The sequence below is a fragment of the Triturus cristatus genome, chromosome 12, assembly GCF_964204655.1.
Source record: "Triturus cristatus chromosome 12, aTriCri1.1, whole genome shotgun sequence".
NCBI classification, from domain to species: Eukaryota; Metazoa; Chordata; class Amphibia; order Caudata; family Salamandridae; genus Triturus; species Triturus cristatus.
Window position 1 is genome coordinate 112,774,918 of NC_140595.1, and position 23,980 is coordinate 112,798,897.

At 44.9% G+C, this 23,980-nt stretch overlaps 1 protein-coding gene across 3 annotated transcripts in view; it reads right to left on the reverse strand.

The window, feature by feature from the left end:
• LOC146772793 (immunoglobulin superfamily DCC subclass member 3-like) overlaps positions 1-23,980 on the reverse strand; it is a 90,009-nt gene that overhangs the window by 40,396 nt on the left and 25,633 nt on the right. For all 3 annotated transcript variants that reach the window (XM_085637319.1, XM_085637318.1, XM_085637320.1), the window contains exons 3-6: positions 22,240-22,384; positions 20,445-20,575; positions 17,989-18,126; positions 17,344-17,502 (exon numbers count right to left, since the gene is read on the reverse strand). In XM_085637319.1, coding sequence (XP_085493445.1) covers positions 17,344-17,502; positions 17,989-18,126; positions 20,445-20,575; positions 22,240-22,384 — 573 coding nt within the window. The remainder of the gene's footprint in view (positions 1-17,343; positions 17,503-17,988; positions 18,127-20,444; positions 20,576-22,239; positions 22,385-23,980) is intronic.

The window sequence follows — 23,980 nt, forward strand, 5'->3', positions numbered from 1 at the left end:
ATTAATCTAAAAAAAAAAAAAACATTCTTGAGTGCAAAAGCCATGGTCAAGGCTGCTATGTCACAGTTTCCTGAGAGGACACGCAAGTCCTATCCGGCTTCCAAGTGCAGTCTACTCTCTTGGTTTTGGTCAGCTCCAATCAAAGTTGTGTTTCAGTTCAGTGGATTATCCATAATGTCAAACAAGCAAAAGACCTGGGTTACCAAGCCCCAAGGAAGGCCGCCATAAAGAACCGTAGAAAGCCTGTCTGCCAATTCCTATACGCTGCGACAATCTGGATACTCCTTAGTATTCAATTTAAGTCAGCCATGATCGGTTACCATGTTATAAATTCATCATTTGACCTGGCTTTTATGGACATTATGAAATTAGCAAGTGGTTGCTCTTCAGTAAGATTATTAATGGACAACTGTCCCCCTAACTAAAACTAGCACCAAGGCAGGGTCTGTCATAAGCCTTTAAACTTCACCAGTGATGACAAGGGCTGAACTTATAAGGCAGCCATTTTTTCATATACCCACACTGCTGAGCTACAGAGGTGGTGCAATGTGCAACGTATACATACACCGCTGCAGCCCAAGCTATGCCGGCTCCCCGCCTCTACGTGCTTACGGTCTAAAAGAATCTCCCTGTGGGCTTCGGTGCTTAGTAGGACTTCATCAAGGGTACCACCCCAGAACCGAGCCCAAGCTGGGACTCCGATTATCCATTTTTCCACTGTACCTTACTGTAGAGGTACAATTGGCTTGAGGACTGCTCTTTACACCATCATGGCTCCTCCTGTAAGTCCTGTTCTTGAATTCTCCAACAGGAGCGCAACATCAAATCATTCGCAAACCACTGACCACCCATCCTGTCCAACAACTGTTTTGACTCTGACTTTTTTACTTACCTGTTATTCTCCCCCCCATACACAGACATACCATGGTCTTCTGTGCTTTCTGTAATTTCCATTTGTCACACGAGCACACTGGGAAAAGAAATCCCAGCAGTATAAACATGCAGTCCACAGACAGTCTTCTTGGATGGTCAGATGCTCCAAGTTCTGAGACCAGCACTGCAATCTGCCCTCTCTGGAGGGATAGCCTGGGTCTGGTAACCTTGAACTTCAAAATTCCACAGACAGCCTTCCAGCCAGCAGGGCTGTGGCACAGCGAGGTTTGTATTTAGGATTAAGATCGCTTCTTGTTCTTGGTGTGCAGCAGCCGCGTCTGCTACAGACCTGGAGGATTCTTCGTATATTACTGCTTGGGATGGACCTTTCGAATGATAAAGCCGGACCATCAACTTCAGTTTCTAAGTTTTCGTTACTCATGGATGCATCGTATAAGTTTGAGGCGAGCTGACGCTTTGGGGTCCTTGTGCGTGGTGGTTACACTTGGATAGGAATAAAGATTCCACCCCTTATCATGCATGTTAACCTACAGACACATGTTCTCAGTACAGTATTTACCAGTGTAGAACGAGGCTGCAGAAGTAGTATTTGATCCGCCAGTACTGGTACTTCCCTCAACCACCGGCGGTGTATCCGTCTAGTGGAGCTTCCTGGCCTTGCTGTCAAGTCTTTGAACTCAGGCCAGCATGCAGGAGTTACTAGGTGCGGAGCATGTCATTGGTTTGGGGTCGATTCGGACGCAAATGCATGGCCAACGCTACCAGCCAACTCCAGGCACCTTTATACTCTGCAAAGGTCCATTTGTAATATGAGCAAGCGTTGAACTCCTACTTCTGGGCTCCAAATTCTGCAAGTCTACATGTGTGTCTGAGATAAAACTCGCGAGAGTTTAACGCTTCATCTGCGGGATGATTCACAGATTACCTTCTGCAGGTTCCTTTGTTTAGAGACATTTCGACTTTAGACCATATTTCCACGCACCCAAAGTTACCAGCCCGTAACAAACTTCAGTGTCCTAAATTCGGAACCACTCATGATCTCCTTAAAAAGCCGCTGCGAGGCCTGGAGCAGCAGCCTTCCGTGGAAGAAGGCATCTTTCTGTCTTGCTGTGACCGGGGTTCTAAGTGAAACAGAAGTGTGCACAAACCGCGGCCTTGTTTGCTTTTTATTGAAGGCATTCGCCCAGCCCTATTTCTAAAGCTGGTTTAGCCACGTGGGTGCTGCCACCTGGATTCTAGTAACGGACCAGAAGGTGAGGATTATGTTTAAAAGTATTAACAATAATAATATTCATCTAGAGTTCGACACTTCCCCGACTTTCGGCCGTGGTGGGATTCGAACCCTCGAGTCGTGGCTCGCAGTTATGCAGGGACCGGTGATTGTGGACTGTACCAAGCCAGCAGAGGGGGGACGCGCCATAGTCGCTAAGCGTTGACGCAATAAAATAATCCTCGCCAGAGGCAGCTGCTTTCCCTAGAAGGAGGTCATTAGCGCAGGCCTGGCTGACTTCCAGCCCTTGTGTGGGAAGCTCCGGAGGGCAAAGGATTCGAAGATCAAAATTCCAGGATTGTACTTGGATTGTTAAAGACACTGCATCACAATGAATAATCAGACGTGTCCTGATCTAATGAAGAAAAGCAAAGACACAACGCAGGTGCACAAGGCTGCAACATGTTCTCACTGTGTGCGCCTGCCGTGGGTGCATCGAATAATTTATCTTGCCTGCAGTTTTTTTAGGCACTGCCTCAGAATGAATATATATTTCACCTACTGGCGGTCGCCAGTAGGTAGTTATAGTTAGGGAAAAAAACAAGCATTTGCAATGCAATAGGTCTCGCATTATTAAAGTTTGAGCTATTGGTGTTGCATTATTTAGCAATGCTAATAGCTCAAACTTAAATAATGCGAGAGCTATTGCATTGCAAATGCTTGTTGTTTTATGGGCTTTCTATGAACACAATTTAAGAAAGAAGAGGTGGAGGTTCAATCTGTCAACAGGCGACTTCATGCTAGGCCGATCTGTTTTCATAAGTGCATTAGTCTGCAGAAACGCAGAATCTGGGGTATTGCGGTGCAATTTTCATTCCGGAGTATTGTTGTGCAATTTTCATTCTGGGGTTTTATGGTGTAATTTTTAAAGTGCATGGTTAATTAGCAGCAGAAGCGATGTGGGGAAGAGATCCCAAAACCCAAATATATTGTAACTCACAATCACGGCACCCTTTTTTACCTATAACATTAAAAGTAAAGAGCGGGTGTCGCGATTATACCAAAAGTAAAGAAATAGATGTTTTTTTCTATTCCTTTACTTTTGGTATAATCGCGGCACCCGCGCTTTACCTATAACATTAAAAGTAAAGCGCGGGTGGCGCGATTATACCAAAAGTAAAGAAATAGAAAAAACATCTATTTCTTTACCTTTGGTATAATCGTGGCACCCACACTTTACTTTTAATGTTATTAGTAAAGCACCCTCCGCTTTACTTTTAATGTTATTAGTAAAGCGCGGGTGCCGCGATTATACCAAAAGTAAAGTGGCGCGCACGTCACGCCTGTGTTGGGCACAATCATAGCTCCTCCCACGGCCTATTGGCGTCTATTACACGCTTGGTGCGCGTAATAGACACCAATAGGCCATGGGAGGAGCTATGCGCGCGCCTCGGGCCAATTACGAGCAGTCTTTTAGAATAAGACACACGCAAAGGTCAATGGGGGAGCTCAAAAGGAAACGCACATGCACGAGCGTGTGCGATTCCTAGGTCAGCTCACATTCCCCGTTTTTTCACCTACTAAAGGTCTCGCGACCTGCGCGAGCACTGCTGTGCAGTGCAACGCAGGTTGCGAGACCTAAATATATATATATATATATATATATATATATATATATATATATATTACCTACTGGCGGTCGCCAGTAGGTAGTTATAGTTAGGACCCTGTTTCCATAGGAAAACCGCAACATTCTATTTTGAATAACTTTGGCGCCGGTTGACGAATCCTCGCGAATTTTTCAAAATAGTATATATATATAGATAGATAGATAGATAGATATGGAATTTATTTGCCCTGAGGCAGTTTCGCCGTGATGTGCAGTACTTTACAAAACTCTCAAAATAAAGAAACAAATGGCTAAATAGCTACAAACTGATGGTTTTTTACGCAAGAAACTCAAACAGTAGACAAGTTAAATGTTATTCCTTCAGAGCTATGCGCCGTTGAAGGACATTAATCACTCCCTATTTAGCACACAGAAATACTTATCTCAAATTGTACTGTCAACCAAAGTCTCCTAAAAGCATGTTTGACATTAGGTGCAAAAGAAGGTCTCCACTAGAAACGAACTGTCCCTCAATTGTACATACAACTGCACAAACACACATGTAGGGGGTCGGGCGAGAGAGCCCTGGAAAACGGACCATCCTTCCCATTAACTAGGAGAGCTCCTGAAGTTCTGTAGGAAACTCAGAACCTCTCTCTTCTTTATGTTTTTACTACATTATGCAAACCCAGACTACAGCACCAGTAACTACATGCATGTATAATCTCTTGAGAAGTTAAGGTGTGTCATGCATCCTATGTAAGTGTTCTCGCCTCCTGACCCCTGCCTGTATCTTACCCTGTGTCTGCATACTGAGACAACGGACCGTCCCTTGCAGGCCAAATTTGATGGCCATTCCTGCAACCACTTGTAAACAAAATTTCACTAGGCGTAAAGAGGAAACATCCCTCCATGAACTCACATTATGCTGGAGCTGATATTGTGCCAATGGTTGGCAGTCAAGTTGGGGTTCAAAACGAACCCCTTGCCTTCTGTACAAAGCAAAGCCGTGCAGTCCCGGACACCGGAATACCTGTTGACTTGCCCATCGCAAACTAACCAACAAGAGGTCTACAGTCGATCGCCCAAAATTGTATCTCGCTCCGCCCAACGAGATTTACAAGGTTCTATCTGCAGTCGCTAGACTTAGGCACAAGACAGAACCTATCCGTTTTACTATGTTCTCTTCACCATCAGGTGGTTTTTAGAAAGTCCTGTAAAGGACTGAAAACTTTAATCTTAGACCAGACTTATGGTCTGGACTTTGCATACATCCCTTGGATGGTTCCAGCTGTCTACTACCTCAGTCCTCTGGCAAGTGGTACAGGCCCAGCAGAAAAGCAGCACCCACCCTATACGAAAATAATAATCGAATAAAATGAATTTATGGCAACATCTTTGCTTCGCTCCATTCCTCGCCCTGGGGACGCTGCGCCCATCCTTCGATGGAGGCTTTTCTGATTCAAGCCTGGGCTTCTGGCTGCCTCACACCAGGAAACCAGGCTCTGGAAGATGTCCCTGTGCAGTTCAGCATCCAATCCTACAATGTGATAGTTACTTAGTAAAGAACTTTTTAAAATCATTCATTCCAGTCAACGGCACTAGAAAGGGCACCGACACCCTTTTCGTCAATAGGCAGTACAGAAAATCCCTGAGTTCATCTGAATGTTTTTGAAAGATAATTTAAGCAGAGTGAGAAAAACAGCATTGGCGGCTCGTAAAACTATAGCAATGTTTTCTGTTAATGCGTCTCCATTTATTAATGCATGTAATTACCGCCTTTATTGGTTGTGATGTTATGTGAAGGCGAGGTTCTGTGTGTGATGTCATGAGGTTCCACAGGATTCTTTGGCACTTGTGGAATTGGCAGAAGGACTGAGCTTGCAAAATCATGCTCTTAGCAGACTAGAATACTATAAAAGTAAACACGCTCCCCGTACATGCAAATTCTGGTCAATAAATTCTCTGTCTGCCTTCAGTGGCCCCTACATGTATCCACCTAGATTGTCTTTCTTGCAGTAAGCTTGTTTGAAGTCTCAGCTGCTTGGCCCAATGCCTGCTTCATGGATTTGTGTATTTGTAATTATAAATCTGAATGCCAGCAGGGCAGACTCGACCTTTAAGCCTTCAGGGCTCGGTCAAGTGATGACCACTGATTTGGTCAATCATACATCGAACAGCTATAGGACAAGCCCGTTGTTGGTGTGCCCAATGGGTGACCAGATCAAAATAAGGTATTTGAAATTACATAGAGCCTCATTCATACAAAAGTAACCTTGCAAGTGGTGAAACGAAGGGGTAAAGTTAACTGCGTAAGCACTAATAGTATTCAACTTACAGTTGTAACTAAGGGGAGAGGATGTGGTCTAATGGCTACAGCAGTCAATCTCAACGCTGCGGAACCGGGTTCGAGTCTCGGAAGGGATGCTCAAAATCCTTTGATTGTTGGCAAATCATTTAATCTCCCCCTGCCTAACAAAATGAATGCGACCACCTGTAACGCAACTGGTGCTCATGTAAAGTGTTCTGATACCTTCGGGTCAAGTTTGCGCTATATAAAACAAAAAAAACAAAAAAAAAGTTGTATTGCCACTCTAAGAGTCACATTTACTAAATTATAGTGCAACGCAGCACAGCGACCGAAGTTGCTGTATTGTACAAAGGGGGAAGAGCGCAAAGCCACATGTACCAAATATGTCCGGCTGCAGCTCTCCTCCCCTGTGCACATAGTGAAAGCTGTATGCGTGCTGTCTGGCATAGATTTTGTACTGGAAGGGTAACTTTCCAGTAAAAGAAATCCTACGCATATAGAAACTTAAAAACATTTCACACATTCGATGTGCGCTCTAAAGTTCTCAGAAATCTGGAGAGTGAAAAAGCCTTTAAAGCTTTGTTAAAAACTCAGGGGCTTATTATCAAGGACGGCGTTAAAATTATCGCCGGTTTAGCGGCAGAAAACTGCTGCTAAAGCGGCGATAATGGGCTTGATAATATGCCACAGAGAATTCCAATAGAAGCCCATGTTCACACCAGAACATGCTAAACCGGTTATAATTTTTAACGCCGTCCTTGACAATATGCCCCTCATCTCTTTGGAGAACTTTATTCACCTTTCAACTTTAAAAGTCTGGAGCGCCTGAATGCTTCTGGAGAAGTTGCTGCACGCTATATAAATGATACTTCATTCATACAGTGCAGCACACATGCAATGTGCAGCACAGGCGTTATTTCCTGATCTGAAGCCAGGCCTTGACATGATTTGTAGATCTGGCGGTACCACCGAGGGAACGCCGCCTTGACACAGAGTAGCGTAAAGTGCTATTTCAGCCACTTTAAAGGCAGCTTTCCACACCCAATAAGTCTTGTGCTGGAAAGTAAATATTTTATCAAGATCATTCTCATAATATGCTCTCCCTACAACTTCCTGAGTACATGCGCCTACATTGATAGAACATTTCTCCCCTCATCCACTCAGAATCCCCATCTCCCATTATTTTATCAAGACCTTGCACTGCATTTCATCCCTTTGGTTGACTTTTTGGTGGTGAAATGGTTTAATAAATCTGCCCCTTAGTGTGTAGGTCTGCAGTTTGGGTGCATAAAGACATTACTGAGAGACTGTACTATTGGCAGACATGTGCTGTACAGATGGAAAACACAACATTACACAAGACAGGGGGTTATGACTTTGTGGGTGCTCACTACATTCCCAATGGTCACCTGCAGTCCGCCCCTCGGAACACGCGTGTTCCCACCTCTCATAGTAAATACGCACCTGCTGATAATCTGCGCTAACTGCGGATTACCCACGGCCTTAACTTCCATCTCTGAAGGAAAATGACTGATTCTGCGAACCACAATACGTCACTTGTTCTCAGTGACGCTTCCTGCACAACTAAGTAAAACCAAGTTACACCAAACGTTTTGTAAATGAAGCCAACAGGGTTTCGAAGGGTCGTTTGGTGGCACATACGCCGTGGACAACTATCCAACTTCACAACAAACCAACACAACAGTGCATACAGCACATGCTTCGCTATTTCATCGTATTCTTTCATAAGGGGGGGCAGCCCGTGACATTTGTGGCAGTTCAACTAGCTGCTCGTCTGTGGCCCTGCAAATAAGCGCTGATGCAACGCGCAATATCCAGATTCTGTTTGTCACCAAATATGTTCGGATGTTAAAGAGGTGTGGGATGATATGGTGCATATGAGGACCTTAAATAATGCAGACAGGGTCAGACAGAGGACATCTCCCGTCCTATTACCTGGATAATTTAGGGGCGTTGGTGGTTCATTGGGGGAGCAGGCACTATTTCAATATGCCGTTCATTCGTTCCGGCTATGGACTTTAATGGGCTGGACCTTATCTGCTCCTTTCTGGCACACATTGTCCAGCCAGCTTGGCCATAATACATAGACATAACTCACCCTTCTGCCGTCAGCGCTGGGGTCCTTTGGCATTTTGCTCTGCTCAGCCATTATTTTGGCCCCTCTTTGTTCACGCCCCTCCAAGAGATGCGTCGATTTCAGGGCTTCACCCCTAGCACAGTTGGGTAAGAGGGCTTTGTGGGTTATATACTCGATGTAGAGATCTTTTCATACCCTACACATCTTTGCTTGGAACGCTGGGGGTAACACCACCCTTTGCCCATCAGATATCTAAAAACTTAGCATCCCTCAGTTGAGTAATACTAGCACCTGTGACGCTATAGTTCAATATGTGCCCTACAACACCATTGACATGTCCAATGTTCGCCCACGCAGACCAAAGCCATATCAGATTTTTAGGATACAAGATACAATGATTCTGAGAGGAAATCAGTGACATTGTTAGTGACTGTCCTGAAAATATGGAAGAGCATGGATCCAGCCAACAAGGACCAACGCTGTACTCCAAAAATTAGGTTTGCTTTCTGCCTTTCGCAAATATAGTCTCTCCACGAAAAGCAAGACAGAGACAGAAATTAAGATATTAGACAAAATTGTGCTATTTCTGATTAAAAACAGAGTTGATAGAGAGACCTATAGCTCTATGAAAGGGCTCCATTAATCACATTGGGGATGACTTTGAAAAATCCTTTGTATGGAGAAAAGCCTCTATTTTCTGGTAATCAGCACTACAATTTTTGAAAGGAAAAGCTATATGGGACCAATTTTGCTCTCTCTTTCTATACGCCCATGAAATAAATAACCTATTTACGTTAAATGCTTTAAACCTATTTCATGTGAATGTGGTTATTTAGGTTTATAATTAATAATGTGCCTCTTCATGAGATTTTACATTAATAGATACATATCTGAAAATGTAAATTGTATTTAAGTTTTTTTTGTTGCACTAAGCACTGTAGTAGGCCTATCATAACACCGCATTCTTGCTGTGTGGGCTGATAGAAGGGGCAGTTCCTTTCGTAGAGAAAATAATTATTTTAAGAAATCAGTGTTTTAAAAACAGATTTTCTTGTGCGATGGGAGTGATCCGGAGGAGTGGGCGTGAGACCCCCCTCCAGCCTAGAAGAGGGGGTCATGGTATTATGCATGCAGCTTTTCTATTCTTTTGTTTTCCTTTCATAAATGAAAGAGCAATTGATCTCAGAGCTGTGAACAGACCCTCCTCGGGCCAGCCCCCTTCATAGGCTGAGACCACCCCCCACCCTCACCGTGTCATTAATTAAAAGGGCAGAGAATGGGGCCGGCTCACTCCAGGGCCCAGACACTCCAAGTCAGGGGTTGTCCCTTTACAGACTGCTATTAGCTGGAGAGTTGGGGTTATGTGTGTGTAGGGGGATGGGTTGCACGTTGGGCACTTGGATCTGTCCAAAACAACCTGGCACCATCTGGTTTTTCTATTATGTCTATTTCCCTGACGCCAGATCTCCCCCCTCACACATACACACTGTCTTGGAAGACCACATCTGCATGTACCTTTGGAATGTTGTCTTATTAAAAGGAGTTTTTGTGTTTCCTTAAATAGTCCATGTCCCCTCACTATCTACTCGTTGCTTCACTCTAATAGCACTTGTCCATTTTGTTTACCCCATACATCCTTTTTAGCACATCCTTTTCCTATCCCTACCTGTCTCTTCATCTCTTCGTCTATCTTTTATGCTCATTTATGCCAATGCTCTACCTCAGTCAACACTTTATAGCCTATTTCCCTCACTCAGTCCACTGCTCCCCTCTATTCACCCTCAACTGCTAGGGCTGGTTCACCACCCCCAGTGGTCTTACCTACATTTACTTGTAGTACTTACAGGTGATGTTTGGGCCTTTTGAGCGAGTGCAATCAAACACAACCAACACGTTGACGTCAACCCACGACATTCCAAAGACACACTCAATATACTTTGAACGGGAAGTGATGGCTCTGGAATCCTGGCCAACCTTGTGGGTATTAGAAGCCAAAATGTTTCTTTTTTTAAAAAGGAAAATGACATGACCTATCAGACTCATTTTAAGACACAATTTCATGCACATCTTCTAAACATATATTTAATTCTATGTATTTCTCACATTAGCCTTATTTATTATAGCCAAAAACATAACAGCCAAAACATTTTGGGATAGCTGGTCACCACAGCAACATAAAACGTTATTTTTTAATCAGGAAAGTGAAAGGAGGGCCCGGAGCCTGTGCTCTTGTAAGTTTAAAATCTATTTATTGAATTGAATCAAGTATGAGACAAAACTGACCCTACTGCACCCATATATTATCTTTATTGTGTAATAAATATGTCCCAGAGATTGTGATATATAGGTTGAGTTTTTTTCTTGGATGGATTAGCTGTATGTTGATACTGGCCTGGGCGCTAAGGACTGTTTATGATGGAGCACACCTTTTAAAAGAAACTAAATGTCCAGTTGTGCATAATGACAGCACTCCAATTAAACTTTAAATGTGCATACAACATGGAATAAAACATATCCACGTGAAATTGAGGGCACACATCACAAGTGGATGTTCACATTAATTGATTAAAACATTGTGCATCTCTTGTGAGTTTAAATAGTAATAGGTGCCAGGTAACCCAAAAATTGTACATGAGACTGAATTCAAGATTATGCATGCTTAATCAGATGACATGTACTTTAATGTGCCTAGTTTGCAAAGTTTCGGATTTTACACATATTTGAAAATCATGAAATCTTACTGAAATGAAGTGTACAATTTCCATACTTGAATATTAAATACGAATAAAGGTTGTAAAGACGCATTTAAATGAGATATTCACTTTGCTTGAGTGATTTGTTATACTTATGTACTGTCGAGTTTAACATGAAGACGTAGACGTGGTCGTGGGGGCCGGCAGAGCAGGACACGGCTCAGTAACAATAACGTGAGGCCGGACTCTCTGACAGATTGAATGTGGCAGAGCCAGACATGGAAAATTCACATTGAACAGCTGCGAACAATGAGAAATGAAAAGATCCCGGCCATTTCTCACTCTCTCTCTCTCACCCCTCCCCCTCCGATGTTCAATAAGATGCCATCAATCCATCAGTATGCAGGAACAACAGCAGAGACCCGGGCATTGTCCCCCTCCCTGTTTATTTTATCTCAAGGCCTACCGGGTCAAAGGTTGGAGTTCAGGGTCAAGGGGTTTTATAGGGACTTTCTTCCTTCCCCCCTTCCTTGGTCCCTTGGCTGGACATGGGGGATGGACCGTCTGACCGGCAGATGTCAGGTTCAGGTCGCCAGCCTGGAGGCCATTCTTTGTTAAGAGGCCCACATGAGAAATGATGGTAAGTATTAGAAGGCTGCGAGGGTCTTCCACCTGCTCCCACGAGCTGTGCTCACACTTCCGCTCTAACCACCAATCAGAGCTTCGTCTTCCTCATTCAGCAATCTGAACTCCCTCCGATGGCATTCCCAACCAGTATGTTCCCCCGCCGCTTCAATAAACTTGGCAGTGATGAGGAGAGCAGTACAACTAGGGAGTAGCTTCAGCATCAAACGAACCAGCAAGGGACCCAAGACTCAACCTAACCACAGGGAGACCTAACCCATGAAACAACCAGAGAGAAAAGAGAGACAGCCATGACTCAAACTCAGCAAATAGGGGGCTGGAGCACAAACCAACAGAAAGCTGGCCCACATTTCAACCCAAATGTTGGTATTAAGTGACCAGTCAGTTACCAGATAAAACAGAGAATTCACATTCACTAAATAAAAAGAGTACAAATATGACGCTGCATATTTGTAGTTCAGACCAACTAACTAGATACTCAACTCTTAAAACATACAAAGCGATACAATAAGCTAAAACCAACAAGGGGAAAACTAAGGCCAGAAAACGACCTACTATTTCAACCAACCAGAAAGTTGGCTAATGCTAGTCTAGGGCAAAATAAAAGGTACATGGGTCAAAACAACTAGGACATGACTCGCCATGTAACCGACCAGGAAACAACTCAGGGGTCAAACTAGTTTTGGACTGATTAATCTTCCAAAACCCAATGTTAAAAAACAGATAACAGAAAACTCAAACCAAGGCAGGAGTGAGCGGAATATCTAATTACCCACGGTGAAACACTAAGCTCAAACAAAGCAAGGAGTATCCAAAAACTGAATACAGCAGACCCAAGGTTCAACTAACCAGACAGTTATCCAAAACTGAAACCATACCAATAAAGAACACGTAATCAAACAAGTTCGTGCCCTCATGCTCGAATCAATTATACAGAGTTCCAAGGTTACAAAACGGTCTTTTATCAAAGTTTAGTCCAACTCAACAGACAACCTCTGCTCAAATGAATGTGATAGCGACCCACAGCTAAAACCAACCAGACCGCGTATCCAAGCTCAAATAAAATGAGACAGTGATCAGAGGTTCAAACCAAGTTGATAGGGAGGCAAGGCTTAAACCAACCAAACATCTAATAATAAAAACATTAATTGAATGACCAAAGGTTCAGATTAACCAAGCAGTGAGCTAAGGCTCAACCCAAACCAAACTACTCAAATCCACTTGAGAATCGCACTGCCCTCCCTTACGGTGGAGGACAGGGATTCGCTGGATGCCCCGCCCACCTCGGACGAAATTGCCTCGGCTATTCGCTCGGTTGCATCCGGCAAGGCCATGGGCCCCAATGGTATTCCCATTGAGCTATACAAGCTACGCCCGGATGTGCTGGCGCCCCACCTGCGCGCGATGTTCCTTGCGGCCCACTCGCAGGGCTCCCTCCCGCCTGACCAGCGTCTGGCTACAATTGTGGTGATCCATAAGGAGGGGAAGCCCCGTGAGCGGGTCACATCCTATAGGCCGATTTCGCTTCTGAACGCGGAGCCCAAAATCCTCGCCAAGGTGTTGGCCAGCCGGTTGGTTGGCGTGGTGGGCGATTTGGTCCACCAAGACCAATCGGGCTTTATACCGCATCGCAACACGGCGCTTAATCTGCGGCGCTTGCACGGGGTGCTCGCACGTGTCCCGTTTGTGCGGGAGCCGGCCATCTTGGCGTCCTTGGACGCCACCATGGCGTTTGATACGCTCGAATGGCCATATATTTGGGCGATGCTGGCGAAGTTTGGGTTCGGCCCGGGTTTCGTCAGCTGGGTCAAATTGCTATATTCGGGCCCGTTGGCGCAGGTGGTGGTGAATGGGCGAGTATCTGCCCCATTTGCGCTGGGGCGGGGCACGCGACAGGGTTGTCCCCTGTCGCCTCTCCTGTTCGCCCTGGCCATGGAGCCCCTGGCGGAGTGGCTGCGGTGGCACCCTTCTATCCGTGGTCTCCGCTGGACCCCCGAGCATGAGGACCGCGTGTCTCTCTATGCTGACGATATCCTTTTGTATCTCGCCTCCCCGCGCAAGTCACTGATCGTCCTGGTTGATGTTCTGCGCTCCTTCGGTCGCAACTCAGGCCTGGTCATCAACTGGGCGAAATCCTGTGTCTATGTGCTCTCCGGGGAGGCCCCGGTCCTGCCACGGGACTGTCCGATCCAGATTGCCTCCCAGGGTTTCCGGTACCTGGGTATATATATCACTCTTGACCCGGAGGCCCGCTATGAGCGGAACTTGTTGCCCCCCCTCCAGCGTCTGCGGGAGGACGTGGTGCGCTGGCGGCGTCTGCCGCTCTCGCCGCTCGGCCGAGCGGCCTTATTTAAAATGATGTCCCTGCCGCGCTTCCTCTACGCCCTCCAGAATACCATGGACTTGGTCCCGGCACGCTACTTTCGCGAGGTGGAGGGCCTCCAGCGGCGCCTGTTCTGGGACGGGAGGCCGCGTATTGCTCTGGCTAAATTGACGCTTCCGTGGTACGATGGAGGGGTCGCCCTCCCGGACATCAAACGGTATTACTGGGCCTCCCAACTAGCTGCAATTAACCATGGCCTTTACGGGCCCGCCTTGAACCCGGCATTTGAGATGGACAGGACGGTTTTGCCCGGTGGCGATTATAATCGAGCGCTCTACTCTGGCGCGCCCGACTCCCGTTTGACGGGACCGACGCGTGTCATGGTGCGTGTCTGGCACGCGGCCAATGCAGCTATGGGGTGGAAGGACCGTTTGACCCGAGCGTCTCCGCTGTATGCATCTGAGAGGTTGGGCTCCCTGTGGACGTCGAAGGGCTTCGAAAAGTGGGACACGATCGGAATCAGCACGGTGGGAGATCTCTGGACGAGGGGGGGATTCAAAACTTTTGAGACGCTGCAGGCGGAGTTTCAGCTGCAGGGCAGTGAGTACTTTCGGTACCTACAGGTCCGCCATGCGCTGGGCTCCGTCTTCCCGGATGTTGCATCCATTCCGGAGTCTTCCCCCCTGGAGGACAGAGTGCTAGATGGCCATGTCCCGGACAGCACGATCTCCCTCATATACAAAAAATTGATTAACGATAGATCGTGTCTGCTGACTAGTCTCCGCGAGGCGTGGGTTGCTGACGGGCTGGAGCTGGACGACGAGGATTGGATTTCCGCGGTGGCCTCTCCGAAAGAGGTGGCCATCCCGGCTCGCCTTCGTTTCGTCCAGCTCAAGATCCTGCACCGGGTCTATGTGACGGGGCCAAGGCTTCTACGTATGGGTTTTGCCGGTGATGGAATGTGTAAGCGTGGCTGTGGTGCGTTGGCGACTTTCATGCATATACTGTGGGAGTGCCCGAAGGTGGAGCGATTCTGGCGTGGTGTGCTTGAGGTTCTACGAATGGTTACGCGTGTCGCGCTGCTGCCTGAAGCGAGGAGATGCTTGCTGAATGTCTGGGAACCAAATGACTACTCGGTCCCGCAGGCGCGGTGGGTGACGCTGGGATACATGATAGCCAAGCGTGATATTGCCCAATTGTGGGGATCCCAGAGGCCCCCTGCGGTGTCTGCCTGGAAAGAACATATGGATTGGTGTATGTTTCGTGAAAAGGTGGTGTATGTGGCGAGGGGTAAGCCTGGGGCGTGGATGAAACTCTGGGGCCCCTGGAACGCCTACCGCGGGGGTATTTGTGAGCCGCCGCTGCTACCAGCGGCCTCGCCGGCTCCGTCTCCCTAGATGGCGCCCCTCCCTTGGCCGCGGGCGCGCGGTCCCCCAGTCCCTGATCTACTCCCGTCCCCCTCTTCAGAATTTTGCTGCTGGTTTGGATCCCCCACTTATGGAGCACGTGTTGTCACTTTGGATCGAGGGTTGCCTTGCGGTTGTGGTTTGTTTATGTTGTTTTGTATTAAGAAAATGGAACCGTACTGTGGGCATGGAGCTGTGAGGCCTGCACCATTGATCACTCCTGTCTTCCTACTGTGCACCGCTGAGAAAATTTTTTGCTATATGTATGTAATATGCTTTTGATGCTCTAGCGGCCGGCCGTGTGGTTGTAGGCCCATACCTGTAACTTCTATAAACTGCAATAAACGGTTTCAAAAAAAAAAAAAAAAAAAAAAGAAATCCTGCATGAATCTGCAAGGCACATTGGCAGCATAAATTTGCATAAACTGCCCCACCTATTGCCTTCCTACTTCCTGTGCTGTAGTTGTTTGTGTAGAGAGAGAGGTCGCAGGCAAGGAAATGTTGTGAGTCGGATACAGGACCCTAAATAGCTGGTGAGAGGTATGTGGTGTTCTAAAAGCATGAAAACTGTATACCTGTGAAATAAAGTGCTTTCGTATGTGTTAAAAAAAAAAAAAAAAAAATCCACTTGAGAATGACTCCGCGCTCAAACCAAAAACTAACCATGAAAAGATCGAAGGATCAAACAAACCAGCCTGTGAATGGTCGCTTAAAGTAACCTGATAAGACAATCAAAGCGTAAGCCAGCTATAAAGTGGCATGATGGTTAAGCCAGCTCGGGACTCAATGTGGCAATAATCTTGGAATTCCCCCTCACTGGAACTAAATAAAAAGTCTCCAATTCTAAATCAGAAGAAATTCAGTGCATGATCTGGCTAGAATCATCTTCTATAACAATATGCTAAAGATCTGTCACTGCTACAGTTCACACCTTAACATTTCAGAGCAAAACAGGTAACATGATGACCAACATTCCCAGGTCCACCTTCCTTGTACAGATGAACACCAATACAGTGTAGCGTCATATTAATGAGTAAACCGCCCCACTATTTCACCAATGAGAGGCTTCCACTGGTGTTCCGAAGCCAAGACTTTCACGTCTCTCTCAAACAACTAGTGTGGTTTCAGTTTTCAATCTAACCTGAGAGCCCACGCTACCTTAAACAACAAAAGTGGCCCCATAGCTCATTGTTCTCAATATACTTTATAAGTGCAAGTAATGAGAACCCATCGAGAAGCTCTAAACAAGCATTGGCATAGCCAATAGGTCTCGCCTTTGGGACCTTATAAGTGTTTAGCCATGCAACAGTTGCATAACTAAACACTTATAAGGTCCCAAAAGCGAGACCTATTGGCTATGCCAAGCGGCCGCGCGGCCGCGAAAGTGATCGCGATGGCGATCAAACATCAAAGAGTAATCGCAGTAAAAGAGGCGCGCGCACCCGCGCACGTGCACTGTAGCTCTAGGCTGGCCTGGTAGCACTTTTTGGAGCCCTCTCAATAAGTCTCGCCAGATCAGCGCATGCGCTGGGTCAGGCGAGACCTAAAACGTGGTATTCTACTCAATTATCCTCAGCCACTTAAGTTAACAAAAGAATCCCCAGTAATGAACCCAAGATCCTCACCCTCTCACTATCGGGAAATAACTTTCCACTACTCACCCAACCAAACAGAATCTGCTGCTCAATATAATGTATACAGAAATTCACCCATTATTCCCACCACGCGGCGCTCCACAACTCCCACTAAGATGAAAGCCTTAAATGAAAGATGTAACAGCACTAGCTGGTATTATTAACTCAGTCATCCCCAACAGGCTGACATGTTGTGACAACTACTTCAAGAAACCACCAAGCATATAATTATGTCCCTGCATTCACTGAGTAAGGGCACATCACACAATCCCCCAAATCAGAGGGCACATCAAATGGTGACCTGTCAACTTTGTCGGCAAGTAGAATGCACAACGGTGTTATTCCCAATACCAAGTGCACACTAGCAATATTCACAGGTAAGAAGAAGAGCCAGTGGCATATTCCAGTAGGAGGGCACAGCAATGGTATTCTGTATAGGGTAAACCAATGGTATTCCACATAATGCAGACACTACAGAAATTCCAAGATAAAGGGCACACCAATGGATTTCCAGACTCACCTTGCACCATGAGCATGCCTTGTGCAGTACGGCGGACACGGGTGCCCGGCCTGTTTGCAGCACACACGTATACCCCTGAGTGCTGCACGGAGACATCGGAGATCATTAGGTTACCAGTTCCAAGTACCTGGATCCCTTCCACACCTATTGAGCGTCCATCTGCAAAGGAAAGAACACACAAGAATATGAAGACAATGTTATGCTTTTTCTGCCTCTATTCCCGGTCTCTCCCAATTTTCTTTTTTGTCCCCATCTTGATGTATTTCATTCAATTCAGTGATAGATTGACCCATGAGGACATCTGAGGATGAATTACTTGTGTTGTGTTTTCACTGGCTATTGGTAAAACACATTTATACCACAAGAGGAACAGCAGCACTATACAAAATTTAAAAAGTAAAATATTCTCTGGCAAGGAGTATGGCGAATACCTCCCTTTTCCAATCCCTTCTGCACAATTCTACTTTCTCGTGGTCAACTTTACATGAAACCTAGATTCTTGCTCCCCCATACTAAGATCCGAGCATTGGTCTACATATTCCTGATACATCTCAGAAGGTCCCCAAACGCAAGATACTAGCAAGTGTGCCAATTCTCACAAGACATACAAGGGGTAAGTTGAATCAGCTTATCTGCCATCCTTACCCAGCCGACTCCAAGAGACGATGGGTCGTGGGTTGCCCGTGGCAATACACTCCAAGATTGCAGTCTGGTGGACAGTGATGGTCAGGTTCTGAGGTCCCGAAAGGATCGCTGGTTCCTTATAAGTTCTTGGGACCGAAACTTTAGAGAAAGAAGAAAGAAAAGTCAACCAGGAATAGGGCACAACACATGGCATAAAGTGATGCAAAGTGGAGAAACTCTTTTGAGTACCATGAAATAAGAACAGAGAGGCTCAGATCTTGTGAATGAGTGAAGACTAATGTAAAACTAATAGTTCTGTCGAGCGATGAAGAGTGTTCGTAGTCAAAAGTCTTTCTATTCCTCATGTCCGGTCAGCAATATCCTTAATTAATTTTACTCCTATCCTCCCTTACATTTCTTTGCACTCAAGCTCCCTACAACTGTTATTTCTGTTGAGTGGTGCCACCTCGTCACCATTTACAACCATTGTTTTTATCGGTTTTACGTGTTTTGTAAATCCAGCAAAATGAGATTCATAGTTTCCCTTTGGTGGCCACTGAAAACCTTCAAAACTTTTGTCCTGACATCAGAATGTGAGTGTTTAAAGTTCTATCCAGGCTGCTCTTCTCATCCTCCGCTTCATGTTTGGGCCAAAATCTGAGTCTTCTTATTAAAATGGTTGTTCCCCTCACAATATTCTGGAAGTAGAGGTTTCCTGCACGCATCCACTTTCAGGTGAAAACCCTTTTCTGCAAACCAATTCTCCTAAAAAATATTCTAGCTCACTTAACCAGTTTCACACAGTTTATTTTTTTGGTTGTGGTGCTTGCATCTAGCTCCTAACCAGAACACCTTCCTTGTATCATAAAATGTGGGAACATACCCCAAATTAAGCAACTCAACTTTTCAAAAAGGACAGGAAGGAAACATGCATATGTAGGCATAAAATGTATGGAGATCATCATTTTTACTCTCCTTTTGTGTATTTTTCTTTTAAATTGTCTATGTCTTAAAACATCAGACATAAACCTACTGCTCAGCTTCGTGAGTGTTGACATGTTTCTGCAATGTCTTAACACAGAACTAGCCTTTCTCAGGACTAAATATTTGACTCCTTTTTGTTGTCAGAGAAATTGTGTTCAAGTGGCATCTCAAACACAATGCCTTCATATTCATACATTTTTCTTATCAGGATCACCATTTGCGGAGTGCTCAGGCTGTGGTATTACAACGCCCGTCCCTTACGCAATCTATTAGTAGTTTCTGTTCCCAAAGTGGGCTTATCTCGAAATAGCCTTCTTATTATAAACTGCTTGAAACTATTGAATTTGTTCTGTCACGTGAACTTTGACTTCTTCTAATTACCGGGTGGTCTCTGTGATCCTAGATGGTATTGTGTGTGTTACTTCCTTATGGGAGTCCAAGTGGATGGTCACAACCATTATTGTTCTAGCATCATACCTTGTGGTTGAGGCTATCCAACATGGCCAATACAGTACTAGAGGAATAATTTCAACTTTCCTTGGGGCCAACAGGGTCCTAGCATGATATAGACACAACAAAATATTCAAGTACACTCAGCAATAGAGGGGAAATAAAACCGAGATTTCAAGTGATGTGGAATATCATGGGAAAACGTGGAGTTGTGAGGACTATTATTAAAAATGTGCACCAATGCAGAACAGACCAGAGAATGGAGGAATTTGGCAAAGTATTAAAGAATCTTGTGAGACATGGGGTGCTGGAGGGCAATGAAGAATTGCACATCCTGAAGAATAATACAGAGTTCACATGGAAAGAGAGTACTTCATTGTACCACTAAAAAAAGGCGTATTAAAAAAACTGAATGTAAGATCAAACATATTACTGTACAATGTATTTTTTTTTTAATGTGCAAGAGAAAATAAGAGCAGCATAGTAAGGAGTAATTACTACAAAGAAGAACTGCAGGTACTAAAATGTCCTAGCAACATATGATGAGAAATGCAGGACAGAATGAGCTATTCCATGCACGGAAGAACAATGCAGAAATGTGTTAACTAGGACAGAGTAATGCTTATAGTGGAGCAGTAGAAAAAAAAAGGGATGTTGAATAGTAAGTAGTAGTCAATAGTTCATAAAAGAAGTGCCGTAGAAGGTGGAATACTAGAGAGTTGTGTAGAGTACTAGGGAATATTTCACAAAACCAAGGATGAATGAAGATTGAATCGGAGTGATGCGAAGTGTGAGGAACTATACTTAACATTGCTGAAGTAGACAGAATACTGAGCACTCATCGGTAGAGCATACAATAATAGATTAGATTAGAATATCGCCAAGAAAAGCAAGGCATAGGTATTATTTATATATTGTACTTATAAAGCGCAACATTCATCCCAAGGGATATCAGTTGAATTATCTAGTAATGTTAATTAATCTTAGCTACTGCGAGGACCACAAGTGGCATGAACGATAGAATTTCTGACGGCTGCCCTCACCTGTGATTGATAGCTCGGCCTCCTGACTGTATCTGGTGTTTGCAATGTTGGTGGCTACGCAGCGATAGGGGCCAGTGTCAGAGCGTCGGACTCCCGTGATCTGTAGGATGCCGGTGGGCAGGAGGGTAAGCCTGGTGGATGAAAAGACATGAGTTAAGCAGATGAATTGAATGTTAGCACCCACACAGAGCACAGTTTTCATTGCCGATCATTCCAGACAATGGCAAAGAAATCTCCAAACTCTTTTGTAAAATGGATCTCCTTAATGAGAATATCAATTCCAATTTTTAATGCATTTCAAACTTGTGCTTTTCAAGGTTCCTTAGAATTTGGAGACCATTCTGTAGAACACATAGCTCCAGTCCTGGCCTTGCCTTTTACAAACCACTGTAATATATAGTACTTTAGTCCAGTTGTTTCATTTGATGTGCCCCAACTCCATACAACTCATATAGCATTTGGTTGTGAATTGAAATCCTAAGAGTATGAACACTGTGTTCCCAGCTCATGGAGTCATCTACAAACCATACTTAAGTTCCTTGTCTGACCTAATGAAGTGTCACTGCTAACACTGCTTGGGTCCTTCACCCTTCAGGTAATCCCAGGAAAACTGAAACTTGTGTGATTTGGAAAGGAAGAGGCAGGTTCACCCTATACATCCACACACAGAGGCAATTGCTGGAAGCAAAAACCATCCCTTCTTGCTCTGGTGGCCCCACACCTACGGAAAGTCATTTATACCTCTCACCTGAGCTAGGGAAGGGGGTGCCTGTCAATAAATGTTAATATTGGACAAGAAGGTGATAAAATTATGAAAAATTGATTTGCACACCCGGTTTATTTATTCTGCAAACCCCACCTGTGAAGGCCTAAAATAACTCTGACTCCCGTGGAGACAAGGAAGAAGAATTTCACCACTTGCTTTCAGCAGATTCTTTTATGTTGTCTTTGGGCTTGGTTGCCTCCAATTTAAAAAGACCACAACCCTCTGGTCAACACTCCAGATGATATGTGACTATGATGGAATTTATGGGGATATTTAAGAGTCCATCGTAACCCATACTACATGTTAGTAGTTGCTGGGACATGTGATCTTTTCTTACCCTACATATACTTTCCAGTTGAAGGAGGTGGTGATGGCATCAGAGTTCCTAAGTGATTGGTCTGGACCCATTTTAAATGCAATGAAGAAATGGTCGGTCTTAGACTAAACAGAGCCTGTGTGCTATAAAAAGACACGTTCACTGTCCGGTAGGGGAGGTCATGTCGCACCTGAATTTTCTCTGCAGACACAATTGCAGCTCCATGGTGTAGCGCTTCTTCAACAACACCCCTTCTCTTCTACTATTTAACATCAGCCCAGAAAACTTTCTAAAGGACACCACCAACTTCACGGATCACCCACGGACAACCAAAAATACTTGTTGCACAATACACCAGCTGCTTGGTTCCCACTCTGTCAACCACAAATGTCCTGGAGAGAACCCCGACACCATGGCTCATGTGCCTTCAACTGAACTCATTTCCTGAGAGATCTCATTGTGTCAATGGCTTGTTCACATGTCACCCAGAGTCCCCAAGCTCCTTAGCCTATGCGCTCCAATCAACAGTGCCGCCTTTGGGACCATCCTTCTTCATGGGATCAAAACTTCAGTCTCTGAGTGAGGGGGCTCCTATCACTGATAGCACCCCAAGTACTGGGGTCTAATGCCGTTTCCAAGACGCCCATGTTGCTGGGAGTTTCTTGAAACATCACCCAACGCCTGAGCATGAGGGCGCACCAGAGTCCACTCACCTGTAGTCTTCTGTTGTCAGCACGGTCCGGTTCCGTTCCCAGGTGATGACTGCCTCTGGCACGCCATAGATGAGGCACTGGAACCGCGCTACACCGCCTTCCTCCACCGCCATGGACTCCGGATGCATAAGAAACTTTGGCAGCGCTGCAGCCAAAGGGAAAAAAAGAGAGGAAGATATGTTATTTCAAATACAAAGGTTATTAGAGACGGAGGCGGTCTCCCCACACAACCAGTGGTCAAAGTGGTGGAGGGGTGCAAGGCACAATGTGCCCATGCTGTTGTGATTTTTAGAAAATCAGTTCCTCTACTTTTTGTGGAAAGGCAACAGTCCTGGGGTGGTTAATTTCGAAAGTTGAAATGCTTCAGCTAAAGTGTAAGGCTGGGAGTTTTCTGTGCTGTGAAACCGTGAGAGAGGCAGACAGCTAAACAAGCCTTCTTGCCAGGGTGACTGTTCCCTGAAAGAAATATAAATGTGCCTACTAGCCAATCTGAAAATGCACAGGGTGCTTGGGAGCCGGTATTGGCTTTAATTGATGGAATGGTATTGTATGGGAGCTACAAAGCTAAGCTGTGAAGTGTGTGCTTTTAAAAGACAGTTATAACAAAAAATTGCAGTACGTACAGTCTGGGTATTACTAAAATCTATATTTTTAAAGCACTTTTTCTTAAAACTTTTTGGGTATTTTGTAGTAGCCTATCATATAGTGTGTGTAATGCAAGTTTAACCCCTTCAGCGCTGCGCGGATTTCCCCGCGGTGCTGAAGGGTTCGAGCGCGGGCGGGGCCATGACGGAACGGTTCCGTCATGAGCACAGCTCAACCGATGCTCATGACGGAATCGTTCCGTCATGAGCATGGAAGGGGTTAAAATAATGACTTACAAGTTCACAGTGCTTTCTGTCATAGACTGGCACCTCGCTGTACTATACATACACAAGTCACTATTCTCCACTGCACCAACCAGGATTCAATTCTGTGGTTCTCTGGAGCTGCGCATTAACTAATAGAGGCTTTATAATGTACAATAGTGCATTTACGATTAATATAACTTACATCTAGTTTTCATTTAAGGTGCGTATTATTTTATATGTAGTTACTCGCTCACTCGCCACACTCCCATTGCAATCAGCATCACAGTTCCCATATTTTTTTTAATGTGCTTCCCCCACTCCATAGAACAGTCTAACTCTAACTGCATTCATGAGTATTAACACTTTGGTTGTGGTATGGACAAACAAAGGTCTAAGTCATAAGTAGGGCTCTCGGTTTTATGGTATTTATTTTTTCGTCATTTCCGTCTGTATTTATCCATGTTTATTTTTTGTCAACTTTATCTGTATTTATCCATATTTATATGGGTTTTGTGAAAAAAGTAAACTGAAACTAGTATATTTCCACATTTATTTAACCAATAAATATGCAGTCATGCTTGTACGCCTTCCCGGTTTCAGTGATATGAACACCCGCAGAAGATAAATCAATGCACTTATATGAAAATATTCACATTTCAGTATCAGCCTTGTGTATATCTACTCTTTACTAAAATTCCATTCTTTTTTAACCCCTTTACCATTCAATCCACACAGTTATTGGCCTGGCAGTGCATGGCAAAGTGTATTTAGAATCACTCAAAAAGCACCCAATTTCCGTTTTTATCCACATTTAAAAATAAATACAGACAAGAAAATAAATGGTTTTCTGTCTGTATTTATGTGTAAAAAACCGTAAAAACGGAAAACAG